Source organism: Anastrepha ludens, chromosome 4 (assembly GCF_028408465.1).
Source record: "Anastrepha ludens isolate Willacy chromosome 4, idAnaLude1.1, whole genome shotgun sequence".
NCBI classification, from domain to species: domain Eukaryota; kingdom Metazoa; phylum Arthropoda; class Insecta; order Diptera; family Tephritidae; genus Anastrepha; species Anastrepha ludens.
In genome coordinates this window covers 6,527,270-6,553,230 of record NC_071500.1, presented here as the reverse complement: position 1 = coordinate 6,553,230, position 25,961 = coordinate 6,527,270, and the positions used below count along the sequence as shown (strand labels likewise).

Here is a 25,961-nt window from a genome sequence, read left to right as displayed (position 1 = left end):
TTGCTTCAGTTTTCCTTTTCCTTCTGTTTTCCTTTTCCTTCTGGTTTCCTTTTCCTTCTGTTTCCCCGAATCGGCTGCCAAATTGTTTTACGTGTATACTTAACGTAAATAAATGTGTAAAAGTTTACGTCGAATAGTGTCGTCAAAGAAAGTATTTATAACCGTTTTAATTTCCTTGCCATTAGCGTGGTCTTACCCCTTAAAGTACCGCTACTTCACAATTTTTGTTATTCTCGTCGTCATTTGTGAATTTTGGCCTCTGGTAACGCTCCAGCATGCTTGTCCAGCAGGCTTATATGTGTGCGTGTCGGGTGCTTGACGCTAATATCTAAAATTTTTGATTTTCATCATTCAAAAGCCGACAACAAGTATGTGTGACACGAAGCAAGCACGAGTGTCACCCGACACGCACACATATAAACCTGCTGGACAAGCATGCTGGAGCGTCACCAGAGGCCATATGAGCCGTGCAAGAAAGTTGTGATACTAAAAATTAAGTTTAAGTGTTGTAAAGATTTTAACTTAATAATTTTAATTATTAAGAAAAGTTTTTGTTTGTTAAACGAAAATTATCTTTTGCGTGAGTTTTTATAAAAAGTGCCAATTGTGCTAGTCCCTGAAGATTATGAAGATCATTTGGCTCACGAGACCAAACATTTGCGCAAGTGTTTTAGTCATGAACCTGGAACCTGGAAAAGATTTTAAATTTTTAAAAGCTGCGAAAAAAAACTTAATTTTTTAACTAAGTATTTTTCTGCTCGTAAAGGTGATTTAAACTCTTAAAAGAGGAGCACATAACGGCCTTTGGAGCTTCTGCGCATGTCCCACATATGTCAAAACATACGTACGCGTTCACCGCCAGACCCGCTGCAGCCTGTGCTAGCACTCTCCAGCTTTTAGTGGCGCAGTGTGTGTTGACGTTGCCAAAATATATACAAACAAAGTGGGAAAATATTTGCTTCCGTATTCCGTGCGACAAAAACGGCGGTAAACGAAAATTGCATAAAACATTTCATAGATATGAAAGGGTAAACAAACCAGTGATTTCTGCACAAATAATACTCTTCGAAAGTAATTGCCTGAGTGTACAACAGAAAACATCTCCAGAATGCTCTTCACATCCATCAGACGTAGATTGCGGCGCATGCAATTTCCGTGTTATGTTGTGCTCATAGTGTTGCTTGTGCTGGCTGGCGTCGTGTTCACATCTCTTTATTTTTGCTCTAGTGCTTTAAGGGAAAAAAGAATTAAGAAAATTGTAAGTGAAAATGCCTCGCACGGAGTTTTTGATTCAAAAATGCTATGTACATAGTACATTCTCTGTTCCGTAGTGTATGATGTACAAAAACGGGATGTATAACGGTTCACTGTGTGAGGAACTTTGCAAGAAATCGTCGCCTTTTGTGAACATCAAATGCGGCGCAATCTCTCCATTTCGATTCACTGCCCAGAAGAATGGAAATATCATCGAGTTCAGGGTGAGACTTAACTTTAACGCAAACTTTAGAAGACAATTCGTGACATAGAAATGCTGCATTCATCACTTTTAATTTAGCGAGCCAAAGAAATGGATAACGACCTGGCATGGAGAAGCAAATCAGGCAAACTGAATTACCCGAAACTTGAGGACTTTCATCATATTATCAAAATGCACCTTTTGGTTAACTACAATGTAACGCTGGAAGAGAACACGGCAAGTATTTAGTAAATAATAAATGAAGCGTTTAAAGTTATCTTTATTAATTTGTGCAACCGTCAAGTGGTTTGGTGAACCATTGCACTATCCGAGGCGCTAGTTATTCCCACACAGTGATTAGTAGTGCAGCCCGTTTGATTGATAATAGCGCCAAAGAAATACATATTTAGGCCAGCATCCAATTAGAGCATGAAATGGTGTTTGAAACTCTCCCTCTTTGTTATATCAGGTTTGTTCATATAAAAATTATTCAGTAATTCAACTTCTTAGAGTTCGCTCTCGAAGAGAAAAATAACAAAAACAGTATACGACCGCAAAAATAGTAAGCATTTGCATTAAATTGTTGGCGGGAAAAATCTCAAAAATTGAAAATTTGTTCAGGGGAGCCTGCTTTAGAGGCTTCAAAAAATCGATTTTTTCGTGGATTTTTTTGGGAAGGAAAGAAATGTTCGATTGAAACGTAACTCTCACGTTTTATAGTTATATATTTCAACAGCCTTCTCAAATTATTTCATTAAAATATATGTCATATTATGCCTGATACAAGCATTTTGCCGAGGCGTCTCGAGTGTGCATGTGTCGTGCGGCGGGAAAGATGCAGGTCGCAATTTTCATCTGAAACCAAAAACCCAAAAAGTTTTTTATTTTGGTATAGTATAGCTTCTAGTTATACCAAGAAAATTAAACAAAAAGTGAGAAATTCAACAATTTTTCTATAATCATAAAAAATTTCATTTTTTTGAAAAAACAAATTGATTGTTTAAAAAGTGGGTTAATCATAACTTTCTTAAGGTTCAACTAGAAGAGAATTTAATTCCGAATACAATCAATGTTATCTCGTTTCGATAGGACGTTTAACTTTTCCCCTATCTTTCCCTCCAATTAGGAAAAATCGCAAAAAAAAAAAAAAAAAAATTGCACTTGGAGCGATCCGGCGGCCGCTCGTATACCTGCTCGACGCTGGCTCACAATTTCTTCTGTAACTCCGAAAATATTTTGAATTTGCTTCTGAAATTTTGAGGACACATTCTTGGATAGTTTGGGAAGACATTTAAACAAAAAAAAAATCGATTTTTTAAAGCCTCGAAAACAGGTACCACCTTTTGAAATAAAAAATAATAAATACTGGGTCCGCTACTAGAAGTGTAACCAATTAAAAAGGCCATTAGTTTCGAAAATTACTTTTATTCAATTCAAAGTAAAAAATGTGCGAAAATAATACAAACTTAAGAAACAGTTTACTTGTGCTCGATATGACCACCTTTTAACTTGACTATGGGTTTGAGACGGTCCAGAATCGAATCGAAAGCTGCCCGAATGAGACTTGCAGGTATTTTTGCTCTCTCGCGGACAATGGCTTTTTTGAACGACTCGGGACTGGTGAATCTTTTAGTTCGGGTCTTGCTCTCCAAAATGGCTCAAAGAGAATAATCCATCGGATTCACGTCTGGTGAGTTTCAGAGCCATTGTGTTGACGTTATGAAGTTCGGAACGTTGTTTGTTAGCCATTCGTGGTTCCCTCGAGCTTTGTGAGATGGTGCCGAGTCCTATTGAAACGTCCATGGTCTGCCACCGAAATGTTTACCTGCCCATGATTTCAAAGCAACCTCCAGAATACTTTCCCGATAATATATCGCATTTATCTTAACGCCAGGCTCAATGAAATCGATTGGAAAGCGCCCATCTTCGGTAACAGCGACTCAAACCATTACCATCTCCTGTTGGCCAATAGATGACTCAAATTCTCGTATGAACAGTCGCTCGAATAAACCCTGTCGTTTTGGGAGTATACGAATTGCTCAATTTGAAAAATTTTCTCGTCAGGAAACACAATGTTCGGAAATTGACCGCTTTCGGCCAAGCGCAGCAACTCCTTCGCTGTTTCAAATCTGACTGTACTCCTATTTAGAAAACCTTCAATGCAAAAGTCGTCCACATTGACCAATGGATTCCCGCGTTAGTCAGTTCTACGTTACTGGAAACGCATATTTATATTACTACGTTTTGCTTTCCACTCCTTAAATTTTTCTGAACCTATTCCATCTTAAAACTCTTGCCAATTCATTGGCTTATCATCATTAAATATCAGAAGATCCCTTTTGACATCTTCTTTACTTCTCGACATCCTTTCGGGTAAAAGTTAGTGCTCGTTCCTTCGGGGATTAATTGATTTAATGTTTCATATAGAAAAACCTTCGCAGTTTCGATACTTTTCGCATAGGCCTATATGAAACGCTTTACAGTGCTAGTTCTCCAATTAATCGAGCTTTGTGCGAGTCCATTTTAGACCTTTTTTGGTACGAGTATATTTTGGCCATTGTATGAAAACGTCCACGGTACCCTTTTGGTACCCTAAACTAGTACACTGGATGATTTTGGTCTGAAGGTCATCTAATGCTATGTTGATGGACTCAAAAGTGCAAGACTTTTAGTTGACTTTAACCAAGAGTGATTGTGAAGCAGACTATTCCACTTTTACCCGCCCAGGTTTGGTGGTTTCAGAAATCTAACCCTATTTTGATAGTACATTACTCTATGTAAGATTCTAGAGTTTATTATTATTTTTTTCATTGTAACTGGTTAGTATTACGAGGAGGGCTAAATAAGTACTTGTGTTTTTCAAATTTTTTTTTTTCTTTTTCACCACAGTTCCCTTTTAGAAAACTACACTTCTCCCAACGCTATGGCCATTTTTTGAATTGTCGAACTCTAGAAAATGCGCCTCTGACTCGGCGATGACTTCCTCGTTTGAATAAAGTCGATATGTACTGATTTTGTTTCCTTTAATTTTATGCGCCATCTTAATAATATATGTTTTTGACTTAAAGTTTTATCAGATGGTGCACCGAATAAGCAAAAACCATATGTAATCGACGTTTCTAAAGAATATAAGAAAAAATATCTCTACTATCTGCAGTCTGAAAGCAACTTTACACGTTAACTAATCATTTTTCTTACAATTTTTCATGACAGCTAAGTTTTTTAATTAAGGAAGAAATCGATAGGAATAATAAGGATCAAATGCTGAATTTCTATCAGCTTTTCAAGGACCATAACTATTTGATGAGTAAATTGTTCGAAGATGAAGAACTATTTCCCACAATACTGGGCACATGCGGTCCTTATTATGCTGTGGAGTATTTGAAGACAACAGAAATGCGCAACTTTTTCACACGATATTTGTAAGTATCACTCGAGTAGGTACATATCTACATACACATTTAGATTTTTTAACACTTTTCTATAGAAAGAAGAGTAAGTACACCCGTGTAGAAAAACTCTTGGGGCAATACCGGCAAAGTTGTTTTGCATTCCGATGTATCCCAAAGCCTTCAATCTGTATAAATAGGTGACATAACAAGGTGGATTTTTCCTCCATCAATTTTTGAGTGAACATTTATGCTCCTAGGGATGCCTCTATAAAATATCAACATGGTATTTGCGGAGTTAACGTGGACAAAATAGACAGAGGACTTTCACAAGAATCGTTAATTAGGCACTGGATGAAAACTGACAATGAATGGACGTCAACTAGCAACACTCAGTCTGATTTAAAAACGGAAGTTTAGGAGAGACAGCGGTGTACAAACGGCGGTAAGTCGGTGGCTTCCCCAACGAAGAAATGTCTGCTGTCAGCCCCTTGTGAAGTGGAGTTAGTCAGCTCAGGCTCAGTTAATAGGCTCAGGCTCAGGCTAATGGTAATGGTTGTACGGGTTAGGCTAAGGCCTTTATGCACTGCGACCAGATTGATATATTGTGCACCCCTAATTACTTAATTATAATTATTTATGTAGTATACCGAGGAGTCGAACCAGCTCCTTAGTAGGGAGCAATTGTAGGTCTTCCTCGTCTAGTAGGTACGAGCCCAGAATTCGGTGTCTCCTGTGGCCTAATGCCTGATTGTTGGTTGGGAATTAAGTGTTCCATAGACTCCTCTTCATCACAGCAGAACCTGCATAATAATGTACTAGATACTCCTATTATGTTAACGTGCTTATTACAGGAAAAGTGACCTGTAAGTGCTCCACGGAGTAATCTGGGGCCCTTTTTATTTAGGGTTAGAGCAGATTTTGCTCTGTTGGCATTGAAGTTGACAAACTTTTTGGAGTGATTAAGGCCGCTTGTGCCGTTTCAGTGTGCGATGATTTTTATTTGGATCCATTTTTTGATTTCCTGTTTTATATTATTTTTGTTAAATCCGAAAAATGGGATTGGGCCAATAAAAAGCCCTTCTGCCCCTTTTTTGGCATAAAAGTCTGTCTTCTCGTTTCCTTCGAGTTCCTCATGTCCTGGTACCCAAATCGATGAGACCTGATTATGAGTGGCCAGGCTCAGGGTAATTTCAGAATGTCCAAAGGCAAACCAACTACCTACAAAGTTGTATGTTTAACAAGTGGGCCAAACATTTTTTATACATCCTGTAGTATTACACCCAGAACTCATAAAGCTTAACTTATCAACCATTCCAATTCAATCGAATCAGTACATTCTTCTTTCTTGGTCAAGTCCATCCGATGCTTTTCTTGTAATAGCAGTTGTCCTCGCCGATGTCGTTTAACGGTGGGCTCAAGAAACAAGCTGTTTCGACGGTATGTTACCAGAGAAGTCTGTTATACTCGTCTAACGCGACAGATGAAGTATTGCCTCTCCTTTTCAGCGCATACAAGTCCAATTGCTACTAAGGTCCAAAACCGCGTCAAGGTCTTCAGATCGCTTGCCAGCATGCGGCAAATTACTCGGGCGGAAGGCAAAGAAATGTTGCTGGCGACATTTAAAGCAATTGGCCAGCCGGTTCGAAATCATGCTGTGCCTGCCTGGTTGCCTGGTAGTGGACAAAGCTCCAGACATGCTGATGCCCCCCGTGTAACACCTTCATAATGAGACACCAATGCTCCCAGCAAAGGAGCCCAACAGAATCGCTTGCTGAGCATTCAATTTTTTCAAGGGTGCTATCGAAAGTATCATCCTTGCAGACATTCGCTAGAAGCCTGAGTCTTCTCCCAGGCACGTCAGGAGACATCTCTTCAACTGCACTGATGAGATCCCGGATAAAACCTAATTAAAACTACTGGACCGGATAGTATACAGACAAATATTAAACGACATTCATCGGGAGACTCTTACCTCCTTCCTAAACTTCCGCCCTGTGAATGCCGTTATCGGAATCCAACCACCACCTATTGCAGAGAGACCTATTGGAGAGCTTCACCTGCCTCGTTTTAGTAGGTTAAACTTCTTATTCAGAATCGACCCGGACAAACCCGATATATGTCCAGCATGTAAAGGCACACCGCACGACACTAGCCACCTATTCGCATGCCCTATGAAATTACTCACCTACACCCGTCTACCTCTGGAACCAACCTGTCAAAACAGCAGATTTTCTGGGTCTACCGTTGGATGAGTTAGAGGAAGTCGACCGGGTACTACATCTCACTGGCAAACCTGCTAAGTAAGCTACAACAACAACAGATGAAGTTCTTCATTTTCGATGGGTGATTGATGTTCCGCTAAGTCGGTCGCTCCAGACAGCTGATTTACATTTCCGGAGCAACCCCGAGTCTACCACTTCTGCATCATCCTTCAAAAATGCATAAGGATTATTTCATGATACAGGCTGATAGATTACACGATTTGGTCATCCGAACATGTGAGAGTAACTTTGGCTGGTACGTCGACCGATATTTGACAGAGAGAGAGAGAGAAAGACGAATGATATGAAAACAAAATGTGTCAAGTGGGGTTAGTTAATTACTATCAGTCTTCCAATCAGTCGGTGTTCAGACGACACATAAGCAATGGATGCATTGATTTTTCATCACAAAGAAAAAAGCGTCGTGTCTAGTTATAAATAAATCAAAATTACTCATTGGTTAAAAGGAAGACCCTCAAAACACGATGCGAGTCAAATTTTTGTTTAACTTTGCTACAGACTATGCCCACCTTTTATATTATGTTACAAGGCATGGGTATGGACGCCGCACTCAATAATTACAGAAATATTGGGACTGCGCTACTTTTCTGACGGCCTATTGCTGATACTCGACAATATTAGCTGCCGAAATATTGCAGAAATTATTTCGTGCCGAACGTGTTGTTTGAAAATATGAAAACCTGGACCAATAACTTCGTTCTATGTGAACTTAATTTCGCGCTAAAAACTCCAAAATTGTATTTATTAAATAGAAACCTACTTCTCCTCTGCCACTTCTACTCCGCAGTGAATACTTTTATACTGGATTTGATTAGCTTGATGATGAGCTGATTGTCAACATTTTACTGAGTTAACTTGACACTGTTCTGCTGTTGGCAATTATGAGACATAACGTGATGATATCTGATAAAAATTAACACTGCCGCAATTATCACAGCTCGACTGCACCCCATAACTCTCTATCTCCATGAGTTTGTTTGATGCCAGAAATTAACAGTCAGCCCAAATTAAATTTTACTGAAATGTGCCGGGTATATAAAACTCGGAACGGACCGAATTTAGCTCTGCCTTACTTTTTGTATTTCTTTTAAGGGGTTATATACAGTTAGAAGGCCGACAAAAGCTAATTTTCCAGAATTTTTTCTGAGAAAACTTTTAAATTTATTGACCTACAAATTTATACACATATTATGTCATCTTTTAACTGTATTTTAAGACTTAATATTAGTAAAAATATTTATGTGGAAAGGAGCCACAGTTGATCTCCGAGATTTCCTCTCAAAAAAGACGTTTTGCGGTGACCGCTATATCTCTGAACTGGATCCTCTGAAATTAAAAAACCAAACAGATTTCGTTAAAGTAATGTTGAATCTAGTAATTAGTCGAAGTAATAAGCACAATAAATTTGTTTGCCAAAATGGTGGTTTCTCAACAAAAAAAAAATGATTTTTGACCAAAATTCTACCTTAAAAAATTTTCGATTAATTACTAAAGAATATATTTAGAAGCTCGTCTTAAAATTTGAGACGAATCGGTTTAGCCGTTTTCGAGTAATGTTGGTCACCGACTTCGAAAACCCCATTTTGATAAAAACGCGTTTAAAGTTTTAAAAGCACTTTCAAGCGCTCTGAAACGCCTTTTCAAATTTGCGTGTAACTCCGAAAATATTCACCGGAACGATATTAGATTTTCTGTGTGAATTCTTAAAGGCGGCCGCCGTAGCCGAATGGGTTGGTGCGTGATTACCATTCGGAATTCACAGAGAGGTCGTTGGTTCGAATCTCGGTGAAAGCAAAATTAATAAAAACATTTTTCTAATAGCGGTCGCCCCTCGATAGGCAATGGCAAACCTCCGAGTGTATTTCTGCCATGAAAAAGCTCCTCATAAAAATATTTGCCGTTCGGAGTGGGCTAAAAACTGTAGATCCCTCCATTTGTGGAACAACATCAACACGCACACCACAAATAGGAGGAGGAGCTCGGCCAAACACCTAACAGAAGTGTACGCGCCAATTATTTATTTTTTTATTTATTCTTAAATATATGTACATTAAGAAAATAAAGTTTAAAAAAATCGTTTTTTTGAAAATTCTAACTGTATATAACCCCTTAAGTTTTCGAGAGTTAGAAACAATAAAATAACTATGAACTTTAAACCCTCAAAAACCATGGCAGCCACCCGTTTAGTGACATTCATAGATGTGAACTTATTTTTGTGAAATTTAAAAACTGTATTATTATTGTACTTATTATCCGGCACTACTTATTTTCATTGCAGCTTGGGCGATGCGCCGCAACAAATGCTCTTCAAGCGGCTCTTAGATTATATAGCGCGTTTGGACATGGTTCGGCCGGATCCTTTAAAAATCTGTAAAGTTAATTTACACCAATTTGGTTTAACTTCAAATTTAAGGTGAAGTGTTTAAGGGGTTATGGGTAGTCAGAGGCCCGAAAAAATGATGATTTTCAATAAGCCTGATCGAAGCTTTTTTTTTTGAAAATTAAGAATGTGGCGGCCTTAGGAATAATTTTTCAGATTTTCGAGAAAAGAGCGACAGTTAATTGTTAAAAAAAAAATCGGAATTAAAAAAAAAAGATCGGAATTTACAAAAAAATCGGAATTAAAAAAAAAAAAACCTTGGATCAGGCACGTGTTTTTTCAAAAGCAGTATATATTTTATTCAAATCTACCAAGCGGTTTTTAAGTTACAGTGATCACCAGTTCAAAAAACATAGTTTTGAGAAACACGCATTTAAAGTTTTGCTATCCGCTACGGAGCGCCCGAGCGCCTTTTGTTAATTGTTGAATAACTCGAAAAGTATTTGTCGGATTCACACAATAGGAGTATTTCACACGAATTCACACTTTCACACAATATTTTTAAGATATTATACATACTTTAAGAAAATGCAAACAAATCAATTTTTTTTGAAAACTCTGACTACCCCTAACCCTTAAAATATTTTTTTTTGTAAATTTGTAAATTTTTTTTGTAAAATTTTGTAAATTTAAAAAACCTCTGTTTTTTTAATAGATTTAAAGCCTTAAATGCGGATTATATACAACTGGAGAGTCAAGTGAATAGACGCCTGGCGAGCGGTAAAAGTTGCTGGCGCGATAGCGATTGTGACTGGCATCAATGCCGCGGCAGTTGCGACAAACAGAAGCACATCTGCAACGGCGCACAAACGAATGATAATTTGGAGGTTTTGTGTGATTTTGTTAGGGCCAATCTGCAACATTTCACAGAACTGAAAATGCGGCCAACGACGCATGTTTTGCGACTCTATGAAGATAGGTGCTTGCATTCAATGTCAAAGGATCGCAATAAATGGTAAAATGGGATGCGGTGATCCAAAGTGGCATAGTCTTTACATTTTTATAAAAACCAATCGGTGGCATACACATATACATACGTACGTACAAATTATATATTGCAAAAGTTTTATAAAGCTCCAAAATCGCCAATGTTACTTTATTTACATAAAAATAAAAAATTTACATGGAAATTAAATGATTGTAGAAAAAATAAAGCGAGCGTCATATTTCTATCATTTTTATTATTTCTGGCTTTACATTCACAATAAATCTTTTTGTTTTTCGTTTGCTTGTTTTTTTATTTTTATTTTTATTTTGTGTTTTTTGTTTGTTTTGAAATAACAGTAATTTTTGTCTTATAATTTATTTTTATTATTATTATATTGTTATTGTTGTTACTAATATTATCATCATTTAAGTTAATGCTATTATTTTTCTTATTAATTTTATTATATTTTTATTTTGCAATATTTAAAAGGTTTTTGCTTTTATTTTATTATTTATAATTTACTCTTTACATTTAAATTAGAAATTACTTTTCCTTCCTTAACAATGTCAGTGACTGCGATTAGTTGATTAAATCGTGTTTTAAATACTTTAAAAAGTAAATTTCCCACGAATTTTCTATGATCTACAGTAGCAAAATAATGAAATGCAGCCGGTATGAAGTTATGTCCAACAACCAATGCCCGAATATTGTAGTATTTCTTTTGGTGTAAGAATGAGACTAAAGTGTTTACGGGAAAAAGCACACGTAGGTTGTTGTCTAATGAGCGGGCGGGTATACTGCGGATACTAACATACAGGCAATCTATTCAATACGGAAGGCAACTGGTGCAGTAAATGTCAAAATGTAAACGAAAAAAAAAGAAAAAAATCTTCGGAAAATCAAATATCTACAAACAGCTCACAAATTGTATACGGACTTTCACATGTTTGAGGCAACCGTTTTAGTTACGGTTACTTACATTGTTTTCATCATTAGATACTTTTTCATATTTTTGTTTGTTTTTAGAATTTTGATTACATAATTTCATCAATGTCATTGCTTCCGCAAAAAGCAGTTTGGCGCAATTTCAATGTACGTTACAATAGTAAGTAGTTACATATAAGCATCTTATTTCATTTCGTTTCATTTAAATTATAAAATAGTAGAAAATCTAAGTAGAAATTTACAAAAATGTGCAATTTTTTCAAAGTTTGTAGTTAAACTTTTTTTGAGTTGCAGAAATTTCTTCGTATCATATGAAAATATTTGTATGTATATAATTATGTGTTCTGCGCGAAATTTCGAGTTCCCTCTGTACCGGATATGCGTTCCAGTTAAAGTCAACAATAGAGTTTGCATTCATATGTAGTTTCGATTTCTGCACTATTTATCAGAAAATGTTCAATTAATTCTTTTCATTTCACATTTTGTTTAACTTAATCATTACAGACTTTATTACAGCATTACAAAAGATCTTAATGTTATTAATGAACGTGGCTTATTGATGTGGAGCATAATTTAAAAAAAAGTCTATAGACGTCTGCCTATTTCGAACAAAATTTAACTTAAAATGATATTGCATATTATAATTTCACTTTACTTCATAATTAATGTGTGTGTGTGTATAGGTGTGCTTGAATACGTTTCCATTTGTAAAAGTAAATCTATAGTATATTGTCGTGAATGGGGTGCGAACGCGCAAAGAATTGGTACTCCAAGTGTATTATGGTGAATCAAGATTTGCAGTTTGTCTAACAGCGCGATAGGTGGCGTGCAAGCACCTTGTTATGAATGTATTTTATATCTATGTATATGTGTGCATGGGTGTGTATGTGTGTGTGTTTGTCGCTTAAGTCTACGATCCACGTGTCGCGGCCAACGTAATCGTATGTAGTTGCACTGCATCTACGCTTGTGTGTGAGTGTGACAGTATCTCATTTATCCTTATGTTTCTGTGGGAGAGACTGGCGGTGTGCTCGAAGTGGTCGTATTATACTTCGAATGCCGTAATTGCATTAAATAGTGTCGTTGTGTCGGTTTGTGTAGTGCCAATTGAGTGAGCGCATCGTCAATTGAAAACCACTGACGTTTACGTCCAATGCTACGCGAATCTTCCCACTCTTCCAGCTCATTGGTGACAGTCATTACAAACACTTCGGTGCGATGCATATGTTCACGATTCTTCAAGAAAAATATATATACACACACATTTTTAAAACTATTTCATAGTACTCAACTGAACTTGCCATATACTCACCTCAAACACACCCAAGCAGCGGCCAAGCTTACCAATAACGCCGGCCTCTTCAAGCACCTCACGCACAGCCGTTACCGAAGGTTCTTCTTCGGGTTCAACACCGCCGCCTGGCACGATCCACAATTCCGGGCGACGCGAAGAGGTTACCAGCAGAACCTACAAACAGATCGAAATAAATAAGCCATGAGTATAAATGCGCTACATGCGAGCTGTTTGTAATTCGATTGTATCACCTCTGCTTCTGCATCAGAACGCACACAAATGCAAGCGGCACGACGGCGAAAGCCATCCTTATCGTAAATTCGTGTAGAATTAGGCTTCTCCTTGACCATCTGAAATTTAGAATTTTGGTAGTAATTAACAAAAATTTATGTGCAGCTTTTAGTTCAAAAAGAACTTTACTTTATTTGTGTGTGTGTCACTTGTCACGGATTTTAATGATAACTTTTGAAATTACATAATTCGCTTATCACACACTGGCATTGTTGTTGTACGCAAAACATATTTATATTGCATTCGGCAGCTCAAAATTTATGGCGCTAGTACATTTTAAAGACTTGGGGAATTTTTTGATAACACTGAGCAAAAATATGGTCAATCAGTATTTAATTCATTCTATATTTCATGCGGGCATAGCTACATACACACATACATTGCATGTATGTAGATGTATTTCATGCGCAAACACTTCTTGCCAAATATAAACAAGAAAATATTTACCTGCCGTAAAATGTACTAATAGCCTTTCGAGCCTGTGCCTTACAGCGCTCACATTAATTTGTACGAAAATCTGCTAATTTAACAATTTGTAAACAACCAAACAACCGGCTTCCGAAGATCAGCAAGTCATGCCCTCGAGTACCTTCGCGTGTAAATATATAAATTTTGCTTCCACGGCGATAAGAGCTGACCTCTGCTTTTGTGTGTTTAATTAATTAATTTTGTATTGACGCTGCAATAAAACGCACGTGACTTACAGCCCGTTGAAAAACTGTAGCACCTCAATACATCCACCAGTTTTGATTACTTTTTCTTTGTGTTTTTGAATGTTAGTCATTTTTTTATAAAAGTCTACCTAAGTCGGTTTAACAAAAGCAAAATTAATCCAAATTCCAAACTTTATACAAATAAAAGTAAATAATTGAGGCGCACACTTCTGTTAGGTGTTTGGCCGAACTTCTCCACCTATTTGCGTCGTGCGTCTTGTTGTTGTTCCACAAATGAAGGGATCTACAGTTTTAAGCCAACTCCGCACGCCAAATGGTTTTTATGAGGAACTTTTTCATGGCACGACAATACACTCGAGGGTTTGCCATTACCTGCCGAGGGGCCACCGCTATTAGAAAAAACTTTGTTTATTATTTGATGTTCATGCATGGAAATGCAGTGCGTAGGTGCGCGGTATTCACGCACCAAACCATTCGGCTATGATGGTCATCGCTGCATCATTAGAATTGCGTGACACATTTTCCTATGCAGCCTATTGGGAAAAAAGTGCTCTGAGCTGCTATCGTTATGGAGCAAGATATCCTCTGTGTGGCTTCGGCAGCCAATATAACCCAACTTTTTTTTATTAATATTAGTATTTTTTTCTCTTTTTTTCTTGCGCGTATTTGTGTGTGTTTGGCTTCCTATTTGTGGCGTGCGTCTTGATGTTGTTCCTCAAATCTTTTGGGCTTTTTAAATTTTGTTACAATAAAGTGCAAGTTTGACGTTGCTAAAAGATCCAGTTGGTTTTTATAACTTTTTAAGCTCACTTTCTCTGCACTTACTTCAAATAAAAACTTATTTTGCAGACATAATACTAAACATAACACCATCAACTAAAAAAAATCGATTGTGATGAAAGTTTTTGGAATTTTTCCAATTTTTGTGTAAAATTTTAAATTTGGAATTAAGTGTTTTTTTTTTTTTTTTTGGAAGACTTGCACTCAAATTAACAAAAGAAAACTAGTCAAAACGGCTCTAAATGTGGCGGTGCTATCGTTTTGTCGCAGACTGTACCGCCATCCGCTATATTATTTGTGCATATATACATGCATATGCACGGAGTATTTAATAATTTTCGCTTTCTGATATGCTGATATTTATAAAATTTTTTTTCACAGTGGCACTGTATTGTTGTTGGATTCCTGTTGCTGGAAAAATTATTTGCATACCTTTAACTAAATTGTATCCTGTATTCGGCTAAAAAAATTAAATCCGCAAACTCGTAGTTGTAGAAGCTGTCCAAAAACGCGTGGCAGTACTGAGAAAATTCGCAGGTACCAAACTTGAAGATAGTTGTGAAAAAGAATGTTCCAAAATAGTTATTTATTATGCTTAAAAGCGAATATCTTGCCACAGAGTGAATGTATTAGTATTCGCCAAGTAATCGCAACTGCAAGAAATAAAGGAAAGTGGTCATTAACGAATGCGAGCACGCAAAAATATTAAATACAAAATATAAACAAAGTAAGCAAATTGTGGAAACAGTTGATAGCGCCCCCAATGGGTGGGCGTTGCACTCGTCATGCTCGTTTTTTACTGATTGATACTTACGTAGGTCGACCGCTTGGTTGGTCGATAGGTGGTATGCCGTACTCAGTTGACGGTAAGCTGAGTGCAATTAGAAGAGGCACAGGAAGTATTAAAAAACGACGTACGAAAGTTTTAAATAATGCAAAAAGTGGCAAAGTGGTATTTAGCTTTGCAATATGAGCATTTTTGTGTATTTTTTGCTGTTTTGCATGTATGCCTTTTGCAGGCAGGTTGTCTTTGCTAAACTGCTGCTATTGTAGGTGTTGTTCTTGTTGTTATTTGTAAGTCGACGTCGTCGCCGTTGTCGTCGTCGTCACAGCTCTGCTGTCGGCTGTCTACTTGGCGAGTGATATTTTCCTTCACGGGTGTAGTTGCTTATGTTATTATTGTTGCCTTTCCTTTGTCTGCGTCGTTAAGCAAAAATTTTGCTTCCAGACGTTGCTTATCTACTTATTCTTGGACACCTGCTTCCCATCTTTCTCACTGGCATACGATTGCGGGTGCTGCGTCGCTAACGGCGGCTGCACTCTTATTCGTACTATTAGTTAATCTTTCAAATTTTCTGCTCGTTGACGACGCAGAAAATTAATTTTCTACTTTAATCACAATTTCTTCCGACAAATAATTTTCACACGGCAATTGCAAAGAGTACATATAGAAATTCCACTAAATTTGACAACCTTAGACAACCCATTTAGCTTGGAAGCATTGGAATCTGTCAAAATGACTTTACCGGTTCGTTGCTTGGACAAATGTCACAAAAATCCACTGAAATTGCCACAGTAATTATTGAGGAATTCTTCACTGTCATCTGAAGCAACTTTAAACGTACGTCTACACGGGCAATGAACCATCGCATACCATTAATATAAATATGTCTACTACATCAAATAAGTGTAAACTGTTAAAAATGAAGTTTTTCAACATTACTATTAAATTATTAACAATATTACCAAAATCATTTTACAAAAATATTAAAAAAAAATTGAACACGGTTTTCATTATTTTTAACTTCTTGCGAAAATAAAAGCCATACAAATTTAATCTAATAGTAATTTTAAAATACATAAAAAAGGATTGCATTCTTTTTAACTTCTTGGTGAAATAAAAGCCATTAATTTTTTATATTTGTGGTTCAAATTATTTTACAATTAAATAAAGTTTGAAATATTGCCTAGCTACACTTTTGTTCCATTGTGAACCTCGCTGGTGCTGATGTCGATCGGATAATTCCAGGTTTTATAGAATTCAGGTATGCCAGACTGAAGAGTCATTAATTATGACTTACCATAATTGTAGATGAGATGTGTGAGAAAACGAAGAACATAGTACGAGACCACGCCGTGAAACACCAAAATGAAGAGAACGTTTTTTCGCCCCTCGACAAACCTCCGAGAGTATTTCTGCCACGAAAAAGTTTCTTATAAAAAATATCTGCCGTTCGGAGTCGGCTCAAAACTGTAGGTCGCTACATTTATGGGAAAATATCAAGTGCGAGTTTTATTAAGCCGTTGCCGGTATGCGCGCAGATACCCCAAAGTAGGTGTGTCACCCCCCGACTTGACCGTTAGCCTCCATTTTCAATACTAAACTACCTTGGGCAAAGTGTACCAAGTTTTATTAAAACATATTAACATTTTTTCGAGTTGTTGGACACGAACGAAGGGAGGAACAGGCATGGCTAAATTGACTCCTCTCATAGTTTTGAGAATTTTGGTAAATATGCAACCGTTATGTGCATTAGTGCGCCTGGGCAAGGATATTCGATTACAAGGTTCGGTTATTCAAAACACAACTGTGAGAGTACCTTTGGCTGGCACGTCGTCGGGGACTTAACAGCAAACTTTTGGTCGCTCATTTCACAGACTCGTCCAATCAGTCGCTGTTCAAAAGGCAACGCAGTAAAATAAGAGGAGACTGTGTTGATTTTTTCATATATCCCCAACACAATCTCAGTGCTTTCGTAAACAAACCGCTGTCACAACCACCAATCATGATGGACTGGGCAGCAGTTTTTCCCCCATAAACATTGGGGACTCGGTAGCAGAATTCTGCCGTTTTTTTCACACGTATTCACACACTCAGTCGTCCAATCAGTCGTTATTCAGACAGCAACAAAGTAAAATGGGAAAGAGTTGTGTTAATTTTCTCGTATATCACCAACACAATCTCAGCTTTTTCGCCAAGAACCGCTTTCACGACCCATGTGGCGTCAGCTAATCGTCTGATTCTTGCAAATCTGCTGAGTGCCGGTTAACGGTCAAATCTTGACCACACCTCTAAGAATCGTTTCACTATGATACCCTCGGTTACGGCAGCCAATCAGCTGGTTCTTTCAAATTCGCTGAGAGCGCAGCTATGAAAATGTGAGCAGAACTATATAAGCAGCGATGCAACGATATAGGCAAGTTTTTGTGTTCTCTCAAACCTACATTAGAGCTAAATATTATACAAGTACGGGAAGGTGCAGAATGTGCACGAAAACAAGTAATTAATACAATAGAAGTCGATAATTGCATATCATACATGTGGAAGTGAAAGAAGATAAGTTAAACATATAATCTTCAATTCCTTAAAATTTAAATACATATCTGAAAAAGTAAGCCAGCAGTTCAAAATCTTATGTTCTTGTCCAAGTTTTTAAAATCCTTCTTCTTGTATGCTCCTCTCTCCGTCTTAAGAGGTTTCTTACAAATTTATTATTGTATAAAAAATAAAAAAAAATAGGAAAATTACGTTTTCTCCTTGTGATCACTCCGGATGAAAAAAGTCAAACCATTTATATTCAGTATTAATGTATAGTAAATTCCATAATCTTATAATACGTCCACATTTAAGTAGATGATCTACTTTTTCATGCTTAGTTCCCAATCCATAAATAAAAACCGAGATTTCCTATACAAAATTTCTCTCAGAAACTCTGAGATTATAAAAAAAAAAGAAGTGTCTGTAAAGTCGGTTTACTGACGATAGTTTAACGTGACAACGTCATAAGAAAATATTGATGGAATGGTTGCAATTTTCAAAACAAAATTTTAATTTTATTTGTTTGATTAATATTTTGTATGGATATAGAGGAGGAGGTAAATGGAATTGCAATGGAATTGGTCAAGTTACAGTTACACAAACGTGAAAAATGACGAAACATTTATCAAATTCATGAAAGATATCTTCAATTTCGATTGTGCATCAGACGTTAATAAGTCAACAACACTAAGAGGCACCATCATCGATTTGCCTTTTTCAAGACACATTACACTCGAAACACTCCCTTTCATTTCCTACTTTTTCTATCACCGTCCTATTCTCAACAGAGAAATGGTTCATTATCATGCACACAGGAAGAAGGCATATGCAAATACAAATATGTGAATTTATATACATATAGTATGCGCATATACATGCATATTTATGTATGCTCACTCAAGTAGGACAGAGCCAGATGTCGAACGTTGCCGAACGCGGGGGCCGATTGTGCTCTTTGTCGTTCGCTCCGCGCTCTCGCGTGCAGTTCAAGCACATTAGCTTGCGTACGGAATAGATTCGTATATTTGATATGTCCATATGATTTGTATGCATCTTTACATATAGATTTATTCTTTTTGAAAATTGCGCGAAATTGTATACATATGTATATGCATGTTTATATACATATTATATATTAGTATACAACATATCTTATAAGGTATGTGGTAAATATTACCATACATTTTTTCCTTCATATATAATAAAAAAAATTAATAATAATAACATTAAAACAACAGGTATTATTAACAAACTTGGTTTTATTTTAAATTCTTCAAGTAAATCAAATTAATAATAATCAAAAAGATGGCATATGCAAATACAAATACGTGAATTTATATATGTACATATGCGCATATACATACATATATACGCTCACTTAAGTAGGAGAGAGCAAGATGTCGAACGTTGCCGTTCGTTTGCTTTGTTTGCTTTGTCGTTCGTTCCGCGCTTTCGCTTGCAGTTCATTCAAGGTAAAGACAATGAGCAAGGTAACGGCAAATGATAACCTTACATTTTGACATACAACCTTGTGTTTTCTGTGTAATGGATCATTATTTTTACGCGTGTAAAGGAAAATGTCCAAGTAAAAACTAAATAAAATGAATGGCGGCAAAGAAAACAGGTTTGTAGTCATAATTCTAATAAAAGGTTTGTTAAGTATTATTAATTATGCATTCATATAAAAGAAAAAAAAACGTATTTCCATAAACGCTTTGTCCACCTATTACTTATTATTAAATGTAATATAGAAATTCGCATGTGTATTGCGGCCATAATTTTTTTAAACGTCAGTAAACGTCGTTTACAGATTTCCTCCAACTGTTTATTATTAGCAGCCAATTGCGCAATTAAATTAGCTAATTCTTCTCCTTCTAAAATAGCTGTTGTTAATAATAATTACATAAACAAAAAACACCGAAATATTCCACCAAAATAATTTCTATGAAGTAAAACCTTTCACAACAGTATTGTTTATATTTCAGTTTATTTTATTTGTTTATATAAATAGTACATAGTAAGACTAAGGTCTTTCAAAAGCTGATTGTCAATTTTACAGGTAATCTGCCATATGGGAACGGGCAGATTATTTTGGGGATTTATTTGTAATTAATGCATATGCGAACGTACTTTTAGGAAAAATATCCTAAATTTATTTATATGTAATGTGGAATTTGGTGGCAAGCCTTGCCCAACGGGACCACTTATTTCGAAGCTGAAATGTTGCCTACATTTAGGCACAACCTTAAACCAGAGAATTCGGATGAAATGTGACAATTTCCTAAATAGAGATTTTTTGGCGAATTGTGATATGTTTGCTATGGCAAATGCGAGTAGCTGTACATATACGAGTACACCAGAGTGCAAAAAAAAGATGGTAGCTAATATCATAAATTGAAAAAATGCAATAGGTAGCATAATTAAAACTCCCAGGTATGGGATTCTCCAAATAATACACAAAAAATGCACGAAATAATAAAGCCATTAGTACGAAATTTACACTACAAGACTACGGGTTTTTCACGTGTTAATGTGTGTATGCTTCATGTTGGTTTTGACAACGCATGCGAACTATTGAGCATTTTCAGCGAATTGCAATATTTTTGCTGTGGCAGGTGCGCGCAACTAACACACATCAACATATGTACATACATATGTATTTATTTGGCTTACGAAAATATATGTATAATTTTTTTACAGACTTAGTATAGCGAAACTAAACGACTTCTTCAGAAGGATCTCGCGTGCATGTACTTGCTCAGCACGCGCTAAGTTGAGGCGAAGTCTACCTTACCAGGAGCAGATCACAGGTTTCCATTCCTCGCAATACGCGGGGAAACCACTTCGCGGGAGCTAGGTCCTCCAGCCAGTAGTTTCTCTCAATCCTCTTCTGAATATGTACTTAAATGAGCCTGAAAATAGGCGGATGCGGTCGAAAGGCAAGCCATGCATTTCGCGACTAGTGTTTTGTCCGTCAGAGTAAATGTTTACTTCTATGGCAGTAGATACACAAGTAAGAAAACGATAAACTGAACGAGGTAGCCGTTTTGGAGGGTACTCCAGTGTTCCGGTAGGGTTTTGTTCGAGCATTGTAGGAAGCTTTTCACGAAGAGATTCCCCACCAATCCTTCCGTCTAACTTCAGCCATCAGTGAGCATATTTACTATGTCCTGCCTTCAACTGCTGCACCCCCTCGCACTTCCCTCGAGGGAATATGAATGGAAAAGGGGTCGCTCAGCCCCAGCGAAGATGTGCAATAATCAGACCACGGGGATGTGTAGAGCGGCCGTATTTTAAATCTGGCTTGTACCACGAGCTTCTCATTTTGACTGTAGCACGTGCAGCGAAAATGCTGCCTGCGACGTACGTGGGTACCACATACAGCATAGGGGTCAGTGCCAAAGTGGGAGTAGCCCGAAGTCCCCACTGGTCCCAATGAGGGCAGACCTTTGGACTCTCCCCAGATACTTTACCGACGTGTGCTCTTCAGCGATATCGACCTGAATTAACTTTATAATAGTGCGGGCTCTAGAACGTAACTCTAGGCGAGAGGCTAGATAATCTTGACAATACCGCTCTTGCAACCTTGTGCAATCAATTGTGTCATCCTAATCATCTTCTTAATATTAGGCGTCCGCCTTAGTTTTCTTTCATATACATATTAGTCCCAGTTACTTCACCCGATCGGACAGCATCAGCGGGGCGCCACCAATTGAATGAAGCTGAGCTTAGGATATTTTCTACCTCCTCGGTGCAACAAAAGGCTGCAGTCCGATTTTAGGTAACCCTTTATTAAACTTTACAATAACTATTTCTCCACAAATCCCTCAGAAAATTGTGTTTTGATGCCGAAAGTTGAAGCCCGCGATTTTCATAACATTTGGTTCCAAAAAGGCGTTACTTGCCACACAGCCCGTGAAACAATGGATTTACTGCGTCGTCGTTTCGGTAAGCAATTCATCTCTCGTCTCGGACCAGTGGATTGGCCACCAAGATCGTGTGATCCACCCATTTGGACTTTTATTTGTGTGGTTATGCAAAGTCTTAGTGCTTTGCGGATAAACCAATTTCTATTGAGGCATTGGAAGTCAATATTATCAAAGGTATATCGAACGAAGCCCTCCAGCGAGTCATTCAAAATTGGGTTTTACAGATGGCCGAATTACGGCGCAGTTGCGGCCAAAGTTTAAAAGGGATTATCTTTAAAAAATAAATGTAATGAATGGTTCTACATAACCATAATTGTTTTTTTATTGCAATTTAAAATCCGATACCTCCAAATTTATCGCTGGTATATTAAAATTCGCAAAATTTAAAATAAAATAAAATAATGAAAATAATTCGTTGAATTTGAGGCTGCCTTGTGATTAATAATGAGAAAGCAATGCTAATATTTTTTTTTTTCGTATTATCGATACTCCATTAAAATTGGCCCAATTAACCAGCCACCTTTCCCACTGCCCACATATTTTTGCTGGCATTTGTAGCCCGGCGGAAAGCAAACCACATTCCCAGGCCGTAAATCGAATGCGATAAAGCGAAAAAAGATTAAAACAAAATCAATACAAATCTTTTTTCTTTAGCTCATAAATGACCAACAGTAGTGTCAATATTTCCGGCCAACCAAATAAATAACAAATAACTTAGACTTGCAGCAAAGTGACAAATATTGTTGCTGTTGTTGTTTTGTTGTTGTATTAAAAATATCAAAGTGTAAGAAAAAGCAGCCATTTGCGCCAAAGATTGCTGCTGCTGTTGGCGATGCTGTTGGAGCGGCGGCTAATGTGCATTTTGTTGTTGCTATGGTTGTGGCAATAAAGTGCACTATAAAGTCTTATTGGTAAATATCATTTGTGCACATACTCGTACACACACGTGCATAAGCACACTCACATACGAGCACTCCATTCCACAAGTGCCGTGATTTCGCTTACATAATTAAGTAATTCAAATAATTTACTGTAGATGCATTGGACGGCGGCGTTACATACAGTTGTTACATATACATACATACATACACACACACATGCATGCATGCACGCATACATATATACACACACATATATACATACATATATTCATATAGAGCCATGATTTTGTCTTACAATGGACAGCAGCGTTGGTGACCACATTCTGGGCTCGCAGCGGCAGAGACTCTTGCATATGTATTCATGTATGTGTGTGTGTGTGTGTGCTGCAGTTGGCGGTGTCCACACTCAGCATTTGACACCTTGCGCGCGCATTCACTTCAAATCTAAATTTACTGATATCAATAAAGAAAATAGCAACGACAACTACAACATCAACATCGGCGACGCGTGCAGCTGAGAACGCAGTTGCCACGTTGCACGATATTACCGCAGTTCCATACATACATATGCAACAGTAACAACAACAGCATCGTAGCCAGCGATTTAGCGATCTAGCGCGCCAGCGAGTAACGAACGACCTCAAAGGTAATGAACATAAATTACACCATTGCGCGCCGCGAGTTGCAAGTTGCAAGTGTTGGCTGCATTGCGCTGTGCAGCAAGGAATGGCCCGTACACACGATAAGCAAGCCTCCCACCCGCCACAACTGTGCAGACGACAGACAATGGGCAGCCGGCGATGGACGGACGGGCGGACAGACGCACGGATACGGTATGCGTACTTAATACCTCGTTCGATCTACAATTGAGACCATGTCCGCAATAATAACAACAACAGAGTGCCAGTGAGTATTGTTGTTGCAAGTGCATGTTGCACGTTGCGCCTAACTCGATACTTGGCCATCTACTTGGGAAAAATTTGAATATTGAACACTTGATATCGCTAAAAGTGTCTTGGTCATGTTTGCCACAGATTAGATTTGGATGGCAGTCAACAAAATGCGGCATATGGCATGCGGTAACACACCGGACACTGTGCCGTGCCGCGTATGCAATGAGTGTGCGTATGTGTGCAGTGCTTCGGTATGTGGCAAGTGCTCCTTTCGATTGTCAGTTGCATTGTTGTTGCTTTTGTGCTTTTCTGCATAACACTGCTCATGTGGGAGGACAATTGAACAATTTCGATAGCCACATTTCTGTTTTTTATTGTTGCTATGCAGGTGTGCTTGTGTGTGTGTGTGAAGTTTAGTCTTTGCTGTCGCTGGTTGATACTTGTTTTTGCTGCTTGTGCAACAACATTATGTGCTTTGTGTGTGTGTGTGTTCGCATACTGCAACATTCACGTGTGCACGAGTGTGTTCCACATTCATGGGAAAAACTTGCAACGCGTGCGAAGTTCATTTCATTTGCCTCAAATGGTTGCAGAGCAAAGTTTGCAGCTTAACAGCGATCGAGCTGGAATATTTCGTGCATGCAACGCATTGACGCCGGTGGTGATGTGTCCGGTATGGCATTGCTTTATGTTGGCGTTGTTGACACGTTTATTGACATTTCAACACTTGTTTGACGATAGCACAGCTCGATATGGGCATTTGATTCATGAATGTGGCTGCAGTTTGATTTCCATATCTCTATCGAATTTGGTGTTGCGCTTGAAGGCGTTTGCTCGATATTTTTGGATCAGTATTGCTTCTTGCTTTCCAGGCAGACTAAGTTTAAAGGCGCAATTTCGCAGAATAAAACTCTGTTTAAAAGCTTACGACGTTAAAGAAATACTGAAAAATGGGCCCTTAGAACTCAATTAAAAAATTCATATCCAGTCAACTTGCGCTTTAATGCTTGCATAAGTTTTGCGTTTCGTTAAGAGAGGGCGTCGCTACCAGCTTAAAATGTCTTTTGTTATGTTGGTGCACTCTTCATATACAGGTAGATACCTATGAAATGAGACATTTTTTTTTAAATTTCAAACGTTTATTAACAAAAAATGGTTAGAAATTCAATCTTCAAAGTAATAGCCATCTCTAGCGACACATTTTTCCCATCTCTCAGGCAATTTGTGGATGCCGCGCCAAAAAAATTGGCCGTCTTTGGTCGCAAACCAATCATCGAGCCATTTTTTGGCTTCTTCGTGAGAATTGAAGCGCTGCTCGGAAAGTGCGTGGCCCATCGCTGCAAACAAATGATAATCGGAAGGCGCCAAGTCTGGTAAGTAAGCCGCATGCACCAGCGGTTCCTAATAGTACGTCTCCACCAATTCCTGAGTCGCTCTTGTTCGATTTGGCGATGCATTGTCATCAAGAAAATCATCCAGAAAAATTACTTTGTGACGCCGATCGGCATATTCTGCGCGTTTTCAGTGTATAACGAGCGCTGTTCAAATCGGCCAATTGTCGTTGGTAGCGTGCACCGTCAACTGTTTCACCTGGTTTTAATAGCTCGTACCAAATCATACCACGCTGATCCCAGAAAACACACAGCATTGCCTTGCGGCCGAAGCGATTTGGTTTGGCCGTTGTTTTTGGCTTGTGGCCGGGCGGACCATACGATCGTTTACGCTTGGGATTGGAGAATTACACCCATTTTTCATCACCCGCAACGATTCGATGCAAAAAAAAACTTTCTTTTGAACCGGGAGAGCAGCATTTCACTAGTGGTTTTTCGGTTCTCTTGCTGCCTTTCAGTCAGTTCATGCGGCACCCATCTTCCGACCTTTAAAATCATGCCCATGTCTTTCAAACGTTTGGAAATGGTTTTTGGGTCACTCCCAACTGCTCTGCCATCATTTCTTGCGTTTGACCATCATCTTCATCCAACAATGCTTGCAATTCGGCGTTCTCAAACTTTTCCGGTGGTCGGCCACGGTCCTCGGTCTCCATGCTAAAATCACCACTTTCAAACCACCTGAAGCACTGTGCTCTACTTGCCCACCATAAGCTTCTATAAGAATTTGATGAGCTTAAGAAGCGTTTTTATTCAATTGATAACAGAAAATCAACGGTGGCCGCAAATCGCAGTTTGAAGGCACGAAATTCGACATTTTTAAGAGCGACAAAAAAACATTGTTGCTTGAAACGTAACAAACAATGAACTGAATATTGTTAACAGATAACAGACGAAAAAAACAAGATATTTGGGAAGGTTTAAAAATACTCCTAGCGACATCTATGGACTAATAGCTGAAAGTCTCATTTCATAGGTATATACATATTAAAAGCAAAGGAAATTTATGAACGAATGTAAAAAGTGTATAAGAACTTTTCGCCATTAATTAGTACAGTAGAAAGATGGTTTGCTGAACTTAAACGTGGTCGCCTTGAAGATGATCCATGTCAAGGACGTCCAAAAACGC

At 37.9% G+C, this 25,961-nt stretch overlaps 2 protein-coding genes across 3 annotated transcripts; one reads left to right on the top strand and one right to left on the bottom strand.

Moving 5' to 3' along the window:
• Positions 1 to 369: 369 nt before the first annotated feature.
• LOC128862426 (divergent protein kinase domain 1C) lies at positions 370 to 10,735 on the top strand. Of its 2 annotated transcripts, XM_054101034.1 has the most exons (7): positions 370 to 580; positions 767 to 1,258; positions 1,332 to 1,478; positions 1,556 to 1,693; positions 4,670 to 4,878; positions 9,409 to 9,543; positions 10,166 to 10,735. In XM_054101034.1, exons 2-7 carry the CDS (start codon positions 1,109 to 1,111, stop codon positions 10,467 to 10,469), a joined length of 1,083 nt encoding a protein of 360 aa, XP_053957009.1. In that variant the 5' UTR covers positions 370 to 580; positions 767 to 1,108; the 3' UTR covers positions 10,470 to 10,735. The 2 variants fall into 2 exon arrangements, with proteins under 2 accessions (XP_053957009.1, XP_053957010.1); XM_054101035.1 differs by having other exon boundaries at positions 370 to 1,258.
• Positions 10,736 to 11,863: 1,128 nt separating this feature from the next.
• Positions 11,864 to 15,923, bottom strand: LOC128862428 (diphosphoinositol polyphosphate phosphohydrolase 1). Its single transcript, XM_054101036.1, has 5 exons — positions 15,237 to 15,923; positions 14,855 to 15,075; positions 12,929 to 13,027; positions 12,696 to 12,851; positions 11,864 to 12,619 (listed from the first exon to the last, which is right to left on the bottom strand). Exons 3-5 carry the CDS (start codon positions 13,025 to 13,027, stop codon positions 12,383 to 12,385), a joined length of 492 nt encoding a protein of 163 aa, XP_053957011.1. The 5' UTR covers positions 14,855 to 15,075; positions 15,237 to 15,923; the 3' UTR covers positions 11,864 to 12,382.
• Between the last annotated feature and the right edge of the window lie 10,038 nt (positions 15,924 to 25,961).